The 12,024-nt window shown below is 40.3% G+C and overlaps 1 protein-coding gene across 3 annotated transcripts in view; it reads right to left on the bottom strand.

Moving 5' to 3' along the window:
• The window catches only part of LOC136685237 (transcriptional regulator ATRX-like), a 33,351-nt gene that overhangs the window by 17,417 nt on the left and 3,910 nt on the right, over window positions 1-12,024 (bottom strand). For 2 of the 3 annotated variants that reach the window (XR_010800038.1, XM_066659310.1), the window contains exons 2-11: window positions 8,918-9,048; window positions 8,513-8,571; window positions 8,091-8,140; window positions 7,860-7,984; window positions 7,263-7,379; window positions 6,551-6,660; window positions 6,284-6,351; window positions 5,639-6,158; window positions 2,603-3,563; window positions 2,077-2,140 (exon numbers count right to left, since the gene is read on the bottom strand). Coding sequence is in view for 2 of the 3 variants with exons in the window: in XM_066659310.1 (XP_066515407.1) it covers window positions 2,077-2,140; window positions 2,603-3,563; window positions 5,639-6,158; window positions 6,284-6,351; window positions 6,551-6,660; window positions 7,263-7,379; window positions 7,860-7,984; window positions 8,091-8,140; window positions 8,513-8,571; window positions 8,918-9,048 (2,205 nt within the window). In the remaining variant the exon portion in view is untranslated. The remainder of the gene's footprint in view (window positions 1-2,076; window positions 2,141-2,602; window positions 3,564-5,638; window positions 6,159-6,283; window positions 6,352-6,550; window positions 6,661-7,262; window positions 7,380-7,859; window positions 7,985-8,090; window positions 8,141-8,512; window positions 8,572-8,917; window positions 9,049-12,024) is intronic. The other variant, XM_066659318.1, reaches the window with a different exon arrangement.

Below are 12,024 nucleotides of genomic sequence, written 5' to 3'. Positions count from 1 at the left end.
AACATGGCTAGTTTGTCGCTTCTTGGACGTTCATGTACGTCTGTTTGTACAACCCCCTCCTTCCATTGTAACAACACGTGCTTAATGGCTAATGCTATTTTTGAGATCTGGACACCTACACAAGGCAATTCTCCAACTGCACAGATGAAAAGGAACAATATTAACTAAGGTTGGCCCTCCTCTAACACAACAAGCTGGGTCATCACTAGTCACAATCCAAAGATTTCAAAAACAAAAAAACGTGACATATCATGAAAACCATGCTAGAAAAACAAACACTGAATTTTCACACCATATACACTGCACAGTATGTCAAAAACAAAAATCCTTCGTAATCTAGCCTAACAAACCTGTTTAATACCATATATACAAAGAGTAAAAATCAGTCCAACTGTCATAAAATCTCAAACGAATATCACCCTGAAATCTCCAAATGAAGGCCAACCCCCACCACCCCAATACTTACTTTCTTTTCCTACTACATAAAATATATGCTACCTTCTCTGCACGCAATGCATTTGCAAATGCATTCAATAGGGTAAACCGCCTAGAAGAGAAATAAAAATCTCCCAATATGACACTTAACTCCGTAAGACTGATCTGTATAGCTTGCTTTTTTATTTTATTTTTTTTTTCTTTAAGTACACCTACCGTTAGCAAACCAAACAGCCCTTGAAATGTCTGACCGACAATACTGCACTTCCAGAACCGTCAGGTTGCGGCCTACAACACACACACAAGACAAACACAGCAATAAGTGCTTTCTTGCCAAGAGCAGGTGTGGAATGCAGCCCCTGTTCTAAAACTAACACTAAAACGTTAATAAAAAAAAATATCCAGCCACTTATTTCTCATTTCTGAAAATAAAGAATAGAAAAATAGACACTAGAGATCTAGGTGAAGTTCTTACCAATGAACACCGAGGCAAAATGAATACACAATATAACTCTGGCAAAAAAAGCCTATCACTGGACCAGATTCCAGGGCAAGTGGGTTCAATTTTTCAAGGTGCCATCACTAAGTAACATCCATCAGTTTCCTCTAGGTGCAAACACACTGAAAGGCAGTTAGATAAACAGATACTTAAATGCGCTCTGTGACAAGGTGGCATGAAACAAACAGAATATACACAACTGGTGTGGAAAGGAGGGCCATCAACACATTGGTGGACTGTTCTTTTTTGTTTGCTTTGCCTGGTTGTTATTAGAATATATCTAGAATATGTGCATATGTAGTGAAATTGCTTCACTCTACATTATTATTACAAAAAATATATTAATAAAATAATAATAATAATTAATAAGATAAAGACAACTATATATGTTTAAAATAAATTACAGCTGAACACAAGACAACCAAAACAAAAGCTACTGTCAATTTAGGTATAGCACTCAAATATAACACAATCTTAATCTTCACTTTAAACTGTAGGCTTTAATTTAGTCCCCACCTAACTAACCAACTCTCAAACAAAAAAAAAATGTGAAAATTGAATTACTTTATATAGTCATATGGAAAATTAAAGCTCTAATCAAATCACTTTGAGGTATTTGAAAATTTCTCTACAGCAAAATTTAAATATGGCATTTTACTGCAAAACCCTTTTACTACAAAAATTTGTGGAGTTTAAATATTAGAAGTAAAAACAATATATAAAAACGTACCCTAACACACAACCCCCCCCCCCAAACACCACCCCCAAAATGTAGCATCTCGAAAATAATTGAGAACAATGCATTACAATGTCTAGCCAAAGTGTATTCTCTGTAGAGAAAGTATTAGCTTTGCTCACGTACAAAAGAATACAACATTATTTGATGTGTGGGATCCCAAACTTTTTCATATGACTGTATGCATGAGGGTTACATGTTGAGTCTGCGGAGTGCGAGGCCAGTGCTGGCGGCAGCTCGAGCATGGCGTGTGCGTGTCAGAGTGTGTGGCATGTCTGAAGCCTGCAAGGCCTGTTTTAGGCGTGCTGGGACCACCCCGCTGTTTGAAGGGTTACATTCAGCAGGACAGCTCTTGAGCTGAGAGAGTGTGTGGGAAACATCAGCACACTCTGAATCCGAATCGTACCTATTCTCAACATCATCCTCCACCAGGACCAGAGACGGACTGGGTTGGCCATCCACTTCATCCCCTAGAATTAGCATGGAATATGAGAGAGCGAGAGAAAGATTACATTTAATTATTCATTTTCATCCTAACCTGAAAAAATTTATAAGATGTAAATAATAATAAAAAAGCATTGTCAGAGCTGCAGAGAACCCTAAATGGGAAAAGGAAATCCTTCCATCCTTGAGTATCTACTTAAAGCAACACTAGGTAAGATTTGGTATTTTTGTTCCTGGGCTCCCCCTAGATGAAATCAAGGGTATGGATGGGGTAGTTTTCTATCCTATCTCCAAAAGTTATATAGTGAAGTTTCTGCAGTGTGAAGCCTGGAGTAGCAATGACAGAGGCTCCATATACACTATTGAAAAGGTAAAAACACTACCTAGTGTTGCTTTAAATATAAAAAGCTGTTCAATTTAGAGCAAGAATAGAAAGAAAAAAGAAAGGGGTGGTTTCTGATTTCTGTATAGTGCTGTAAGAAGCTCACCCGAAGATTGTTGGTGGAATGTTCCAGATCCTAGCAACGTCACATCACTCAGGGGTTTAATCTTTTGGTCCTGATCCTCTGAGTCACTGCTCCGTCCACTCTCCATCTCTTGAGCTCCAAGATCACTTGACGAACTCTCGCTCGGAGCTGTGGTTTTTGTGACCTTATGTGGGTGGGCCACAGGCCTCCTGACTTTTGACCCCGTAACACTGGTACCAGAAGCTGAAGAGGAGGAGGAAGATGATGAGGATGGTGAAGACGATCTCTCTTTAAGTTTGCGTTTACGCGAGTTTCTTTCTTGGCAAGGCGGCGTGGTTTTGACAAGGCCAAAGAGACACCTTTTCCGCACTTCTTGGTTTGGCCCATCACTGTTGGCTGCCCCCTCTTCGTCGCTGGTCGCCCCAGCAGGGGCTTGCAGCAGCACCACGGGAACTTCATCAGAATCAGAGTCCTCTGCTAGGTGAGGCAGTTTAGCCACGGTGGCAGTGTCTGTACGGCGCCGCCGCGGTGTTGTCTTTACACGAGGAGAGCGTTTGTTCCCTTCCGCCAAAGTCAAATCTTCAATTTCATCTTCTTCGTCATCCTCATCCTCCTCCTCATCTGTGTTCTCATCCTCCACTATCACTATCTCTGCTGTTTCATCAATTTCACCCACCTTCTCCTCCTCTTTTCCATCTATCCCTTCATCGGTCCTTTCTCTGACCTCCACCTCAGGGCCTTTAGTCTTTTCCTCCTTCACTCCTGCAGTGGCTTGTGCTTCTGCCTTAACTGCAGCAGTAGCAACATTAGCTTCAGGGTTATCATCAGCATTAGAGGCTTCACATACAGGCACAGGCGTCAGTTTCACTACCAGTTCCTTAGTGACTCCCCCACCTCTGGCACCTGCTCCCTTCCGCGACCGGCCCCTCGCCCTTGAACGGACACCTCCGGGTTTGGAGCCCAACTCCCGATCTAGAGCATCCTGCATACGAAAGAAATGGGATATTTCAGACTTTTTTCCCCAAACAAGACTGGCTTGAAACAAAAAGATCAAGAGAAAAATGTGCATTCAGTTTTAGCTATGACAGAAAATATGAAAAGGGTACTGCTATGTGGAGCTGGACAATAAGGCCAAATTTTAATCACTATTTCTTTTTCATTCATTCATTCATTCATAATATATATATATTTTTTTAAAGGCCATCCAATCAATAAAATACTTGTTGCCATGAACTAGGCGAAATTTACATTCGCCTTTATATGGTCTTATACATGAATTTACTGTAATATTAGGAGCATATACAGGCGCTAGTCATAAAATTAGAATATCATGAAAAAGTTGATGTATTTCACTAATTCCATTCAAAAAGTGAAACTTGTATATTATGCTCATTCATTACACACAGACTTATATATTTCAAGTGTTTATTTTTTTTAATTTGATGATTATAACTGACAACTAATGAAAACCCCAAACTCAGTTTCTCTGAAAATTTGAATATTATTTAAGACCAATGCAAAAGAGGATATTTAGAAATGCTGGCCAACTGAAAAGTATGAACATGTACAGCACTCAATATATAGTTGGGGCTCCTTATGCCTGAATTACTGCAACAACGCGGCGTGGCATGGAGTCGATCAGTCTGTGGCACTGCTCAGGTGTTATATGAGAGCCCAGGTTACTCTTATAGTGGCCTTCAGCTCTTCTGCATTGTTGGGTCTGGCGTATTGCATCTTCCTCTTCACAATACCCCACAGGTTTTCTATGAGGATAAGGTCAGGTGAGTTTGCTGACCAATTAAGAACAGGGATACCATGGTCCTTAAACCAGGTACTGGTAGCTTTGGCACTGTGTGCACGTCCTGTTGTAAAATGAAATCTGCATTTCCATAAAGTTGGTCAGCAGCAGGAAGCATGAAGTGCTCTAAAACCTCCTGGTAGATGGCTGCATTGACCTTGGACCTCAGAAAACACAGTGGACCAACACCAGCAGATGACATGGCACTCCAAACCATCACTGACTGTGGAAACTTTACAATGGACCTCAAGCAACGTAGATTCTGTGCCTCTCCTCTCTTCCTCCAGACTCTGGGACCTTGATTTCCAAAGGAAATGCAGAATTTACTTTCATCAGAGAAAGTAACTTGGACCACTCTGCAGCAGTCCAGTCCTTTTTGTCTTTAGCCCAGGTGAGACGCTTCTGACGCTTGAAACAGGGAATGCGACGCTGAAACCCATGTCTTGCATACGTCTGTGTGGTGGTGGTTCTTGAAGCACTGACTCGAGCTGCAGTCCAGTCTTTGTGAATCTCCCCCACATTTTTGAATGGGTTTTGTTTCACAATCCTCTCCGGGGTGTGGTTAGCCCTATTGCTTGTACAGTTTTTCTACCACATCTTTTCCTTTCCTTCGTTTCTCTATTAAATGTGCTTGGACACAGAGCTCTGTGAATAGCCAGCTTCTTTAGCAATGACCTTTTGTGTCTTGCCCTGATTGTGTAAGGTGTCAATGGTTGTCTTTTGGACAACTGTCAAGTCAGCAGTCTTCCCCATGATTGTGGAGCCTACAGAACTAGACTGAGACCATTTAAAGGCCTTTGCAGGTGTTTTGAGTTAATTCGCTGATTAGAGTGTGGCACCAGGTGTCTTCAATATTGAACCTGTTCACAATATTCTAATTTTCTGAGATACTGAATTTGGGATTTTCATTATATGTCAGTTATAATCACCAAATTAAAAGAAATAAACACTTGAAATATATCAGTCTTTGTGTAATGAATGAGTATAGTATACAAGTTTCACTTTATGAATGGAGTTAGTGAAATAAATCAACTTTTTCATGATATTCTATGACCAGCACCTGTATATGCTCCTAATAGTGTGCTGCATTATCAAGCTACTTTCGTTGGCGTGCTAACAGGTAATATTTAAAAAAAAATAATTTATCAAACTCTACTGCCCATAATATAACAACACTGAGCTAAAATATATCGCAAATCAATTCAAAAGTCACTCTATCACCCAGCACTACTCTTTTGACTGCATTATATACTGCATACCTGTAGCGCCCCCTGTGCCTGGTGCAGGTCCCGCAATATGGTGCGGAACATCTTCAACCTCCTGGCTCTTTCCATGTCCTCTTCCTCACTCGCCTCTTCATTCTTTTCACTATGCATGAATGTCGTAAAAGACTGGTTCAGAGATGCTGTCATTTCCACGACTCGCTGCATACGCTGGCAGAGTCCCTGGGAGGGTGCCATTCCCAAAGCCAGCCCAGCCACCATCCCACTCCGCCCACCTCTCTGCCTCCGCCGGCCCCCAATTCCTCGCCCCATGGAACTTCCCCTTTCATTAGATCGTTTGCGAGCCCAGATCTTCTCCAGGTTCTGCAGGACTGCGTCACAGGCCAACACTAGGTCAGTTAGTGGTTCTGGGCTACAGACGTAGCAGTACCACTTCCGCTCCTCCTCCAGAATACATGACAGCTCCCTCCTCCCCAGATTCCGCAAGACACACTTTTTACAGAAGGCATTACTGCAGTAATCGCAGCCAATCAGACTGCCTCCCTCAGCACACCATCTGTAATGAGAACAAATCACAATGCGGTAATTAATCCTAGAAGTTAAATTTTGTGTTACAAAATTTGGTGTTACACAGTGTAATAATTTGTAGTAGTGATTGGTGAGAAAATGTCAATTTCCTACCTGCACTGTTCATCCATTCCCTCTGCGTCTTTACTTATGTCATCACTCATATAATACTTAAAACACGACTGGAAAACCAAAAACACAAAGACCTTTATTAGAAAGTGAATGAAGGTAAAAAAAAAAAAATCTTTAAAATGTCACAACAGCCCTCCTGACAGAGGAAATGTTTCTCAGCCCTGTGTCTCAAATCCACAACTAACTTGCCCTAGACAACCATTAAAGTTGACCCCTGACTGCATTACCCCTGGTTTGAAACATACGCACCTTGCAGATGAGTACTTTCAGGGCTGGGTGCCGGTAGACAGAGTCTCTCAAGAAATGGTTCACCTGCTGACCACAGGCTGTACAGTTTACTCTCTCTATGTCACACCTACCTATATACAAAGCAAGAAACACAGTGTTGCTTACTACACAGCACATTGCAAAATAAAAAAAAAATGCCACAACATAATTAACAAAGAAAAACTAACAAATTAACATTACAATAGTTTGGCACAAAGAATGGGTTAGAATTTCAATATGTTCTTCTTTAAAAAGGGATGCATTATGAAAATGGGTAATTAAATAAATAACTTGCTCAGCGCATGTGTTAATTAATTTGTGGATCGAGGCATAAGCAGAAAAATGAGAGAACTGGCAAAACAAAAGAAGGAAAGCAAACCAGTCAAGACTCAGTTACTGTGTGCCTCTCAACACAACAGCTTCACACTGTGTGAGAGCTGCCTGTTACTCATTGTCATTTAAAGGTGAAGGCACTGAAACCAGTCATTCCAGACAGCACTGTTTAGAGAGAAGGTAAATGCCGCTGTGGTGTTTGATCAAAACATGTCACAAAACCGTAGAACTGTGTTCACATGTGGAAAGGGGGTAGAATATTTCCCCTTTGTTGTTGTGTTTACTAAAAGGGTTATAAGTATCATATTATTTGGTAATCTATCAACATGTAAATTTTAACCAAATAGTGCGTTTATCTCACCTCTGCGTTTGTCTGAAACATCCCTGTTCTTGCCGACGCGTTTCCCGCGGAATTCTGGACCACGGAACTCATCACGGGTTTCATTAGCTACAGGTTCCGGCAGCACAAAAACTGTACCTGTGAGAAAGCAAAAATAAACAATTTAATAAACAAACTATTAATTAACTCATTGTTTCATTACACAGGATGACAAAATCAGCTAAATCATTTTTTCCATTTCATTTTATTTTAATCAAAATAAACTACAATACCAGATTAAGTGAGTAAATACAAACAACCCTGTGTTTATGCTAGAAGGCCTCAAATTGTTCATGGCATTTATGGCCAGTCTTATGGGTGTATTCAGTGCTGATCATCATGTTTCTTGTGGACGTGGGAATGTCAGCACATCCCTGTCAATTGTGTCATTTGTAACTCAACAGAATTTGTCATCCATTGCTATGTTTTGCTTGCACCATATTGCAATAAATATCCTGCTCTCATAAGAAAACAACTGGCCGTCTATCACTTTGTCCGTTTAGTGTGAATAGGGGATACAAGGTCTGTTATCTGTCTAAATCAAAACACCCTTCCCCTGGCCATCCCCCCAATGCACACCTTTGGGCAGACAGGTTGTGTCCGGTTCACTGGAGTTGATGGACAACACATCCTCTGTTTCACTTTCAGAAGAAACGTCAGACTCATTCAGTCCACTGTGCTTTGTCACCACCAATGGTTTCCTGCTTTTAACAGCACATTTAATAAATGTTTACTTACATGCTTAACACTCAGACTTCTTGTTTGAATATTGCACCCGCACTCTCTGTGTACACACACATGCAGACTTACCTTTTTGAACGAGGTGCGGGAGTTGGCTTAGTCTCTGATGAGCTACTAGGCTGAAAAAGGAAATAAACCAATCAATCACATTGCACTGTCACAACAAACAGTGGTATAATTCAGTGCCACATGGAGGAGGAAAGTTTTTTACCTGTGAAACAGCTTAGATCTAAACCACATAATATGGGTAAGAAACAATGCAGCAAGACTTCAAAAATATAACCCAGCAGTTCTCAATCCTGGTCCTAGAGCACCTGAGGCATTACTTAGTTACGGTGGGTGTGTTAGAACTGAGAGCACAAATTGCAGGACAGTCATACCCCAGTACCAGGACTGAAAACTTATGGTCTAGACGTATATGTATGCAGTGAGTACATAGAATTTCTGAAAGTCTCTGGTGAGCTGAATATAGCATTTGTATTTGCATGTACCTCTTCTGTGGCTCTTGCTGCAGCCTGCTGCTGCTCAATAAACTCCTTGGCCACTGCACCTGTGGCACGGGACACCATTTATAATGGTAAATATAAGACAACTGTAGTCTAAGTCACGTATCACTCCACTTTACATATGTTCTATTAACAATTCATTAATGACCATCAGCAGCAAAGGGGTTTTAACAGCATCAGAAGTGACCTTGGGTTTGAGGGTTTTTAATACAGCTAACAACATGTTACAGAGCAGCCTGTGGTAACACAGACCTACACAAACTAATACACAGAACTTTGCATTTATATTTGTTACTGTGGCATATGGAACTGGCAAATACAAAAATACCAATTGCTAGATACAGATAGGTGTGTTTGGGTGTCTATATGAGTGCAATTAAATTAACTCACCACTCCAGTGTCCAGGCATGCTGTTTTCACTGCCCTGCTCTGTAGACAGTGCCAGAAATTCATGGAGTTTATTGATCAGCACGCCCAACTTACCACTGCCACTTCTGCTAGCCCCAGCAACAGGTTCAGGCCTACGACAATAATATAAAATAAATAAATAAAAAATTAAGTGACTATTCATGACAGAACGTTCCATCACAGACTGCAACAGCTCCAACTGTCACTACAAAGATTGGGATGAATAGAATAACAAAGCTTTTGTATTCATCTTCTAAGGCCAAATAATGTAAACAATAACCAACACAAACCAGATGACTCTACACCATTACGCGATGCTTGGGTCTAGTTTGTGTGTACATTACAAAAAACTAATAGCACAAACTAATGCAGGTCAGGTTTTGGTAAATGGATGTACTTTTATTTTTAAGTAGTAATTTGGGCACCTCCACAGTGCCTGTGCATGTATAACAAATAGTAATTATGCTTAATTACACAAACACTACCATATTTTCCGCACTATAAGGCGCACCTAAAAAACTCAAATTATCTCAAAAGCCGACAGTGCGCCTTATAATCCGGTGCGCTTTATATATGGACCAATATTGAGCCAGGTCTCGCAACTACGGTAAGCAGCCGCCTACTTCATTTTCTTCCGCGCGCGGTGCATGCTGGATATATACCGGAATATATATTTCATTTCCATTTGTTTTTTATGTAAAGACCCCAAAATGGCTCCTATTAAGAGACACGCATATGACGCAGAGTTTAAACTCAAGGCGATCAGTCACGCAGAAGAACACGGGAATAGAGGAATAACTTAGTAAAGTGAGCTTTACGTGTTTGTTTTGTGTGTTGTGTGATTTTAACGTTTGAGCAACGTTGAGTTATTGATATATTGTTATCGCTTTGCACTATTTCGAGTGTTACTATATTGTGATTATTATTATTATTGAATCGAGGAAATCCCCACCCCCCCACGATGTGGGGTATATTAACATTGCACTACATGTTTTACCTTAAACTACGCTGGGTTGTAATCTATTAATAAAGTTGAACTGACCTATCTGACTGTTTTGTTGACATTCCCTTTAGCGCAGCTCCATCTAATTGATGCATAACGTAACCCCCAGCCTCTACTGTAGCGTCTATTGTATGCGCCTTATAATCCGGTGCGCCTTATATATGGACAAAGTTTTAAAATAGGTCATTCAATGAAGGTGCGCCTTATAATCCGGTGCGCCTTATAGTGCGGAAAATACGGTACACTGATGTAGTTTGCACAGTAGCTAATTTCTGTGAAATTTTGTGTGACTTTAACTAAATAAACTTGTTACCTTATATTAGTCTTATCAGCTGATAATTAAATCCAGCTGACTTTCAACTAATAACCGGCTGTCTCTAAAATATTTTTTTGAAGAGTCATTTTAGAAATTTCAGCCTGAGAGTGTGCCGCTTGGACGCATGAGTTGGACGCTTGAGCAAAAAATGCTTTGAAGCTGATGGGAGTCTGGCAAAACTAGGTTTGCCTTGTCTTTTTTGTTGAGTCTGAGTCTATAGAACATTCTGCAGCCAGTGAGGATAATTAGCTTACAGCAAAAATTTCCCCATGCCTATGGGATAGAAACAAAGCACATGCTTAGTTATCTCATTCTTTATGAACGCCCAGTTACACAAAGTTTTACTGAGGCAGTGGATCTCTTTGGTTCCAGTTAGTGCAGAAAAATATACTGACTGACAAACGATCTGTTAGGGAGGAAGTAATTTTATACACAGGGAGCTCTATCACATGCTCTCATACAGCCTGTGGTTTGTAAAGCTTACAGTTGATCTAAATTTTAGCTGATAAACCGAGCAGCTAGTATCAAGTACCAAACAAAAGTTGTTGTTCATGAGGGAGAAAAATGCAAATATTTGGCTAAAAATGGCAACTTCTTGTTCAAAAATTTGAACTTGAAGTGTTTTTTGTAAATGTTTCACATCTATCTCCAGCGCAGCCAAAGCATTAACAGAACTTAACTTGTAAAACAACAATCAATCTCACAACCTCATGAGGTTGAAGTAGTGCTGGGCGATATGTGCACAAATCAATACCATAATTAATTGTACATTTTACCACGATTACTTAACGATTCATTTGTTTTTGTATTTTTGACCCTCATACGTCAGTGACGAGGCTTGTACTGTAAATATGCTCCAGTATTAAAGCTGGGATATTTTTTCTAATATTGCTGGAGCTTGTTCCTCTCTTGTGTTTTTAAGCACAGTTTATATTTGTTGTGTGATTGTGCATTGGTCACAGAAACTGTTTTTCCCTCAGCATTTACATTTGACTTTATTGTTCAGTGTCTTCTTAATTATAGTCAAAACACAATACGTCCAAACCACAGACGCTGTGTTTTTCTTTGGTACTAACTGCTGGAGTCGCTCAGTCTGCCTTGGAGTTTAAGTTGCTTCCATATGTCAGAATCACATGACTAGCTTGTTAGCATGTTTTAAATGCACAGTACATACAGTGGGGACATAAGAGAATAATCAACATAGACATAATCAACATAGACAATGTCAATTAGAAGTCCTGAATCGACATAATCGATGATTATGATTAGTTTTTGATTAGTTGCCCAGCCCTAGGCTGAAATCAGCTTTTTGTTCACACCCCCCCCCATTTCATCTTTAAATGGTGCAGTGACACAAAGGTGACAGTATGTACCTTCTGCACCATTTGACGTGCAAAGGGAAAACTGATTTGATTTTGAGGTCTACAAGAAGCAAGTATTTTATTTTGCTTTAGCCTAAGCAAACAATAATAACGCAAACAGAGAGGTGTTGCTGCACTGAATAATTATGTTGAAAACGAATTAACAATATCAGCTGGCGCTCAGTACACGCACACACAGCGGTGCAAACACTCACATACCAGGTTAAATGACAAAGATACTCATCGTATTGGCCCAAAATATTCAAAATCAGTGCATCCCTACTTCCAACATATGCTGTGATTTTCTGTGTGTTGCTGCAAACCCACCGCACAACACCTGATTTAGGCAGGAGAACAGCAGATTCTAGTTTCTATAAAACTCCACTGAAACAAACATAAGGTGAGCTGA

This window comes from Hoplias malabaricus, chromosome 2 (genome assembly GCF_029633855.1).
Source record: "Hoplias malabaricus isolate fHopMal1 chromosome 2, fHopMal1.hap1, whole genome shotgun sequence".
NCBI lineage: Eukaryota > Metazoa > Chordata > Actinopteri > Characiformes > Erythrinidae > Hoplias > Hoplias malabaricus.
The sequence above is the reverse complement of the archived record's forward strand: the minus strand, read 5'-3'. Positions and strand labels throughout refer to the sequence as shown.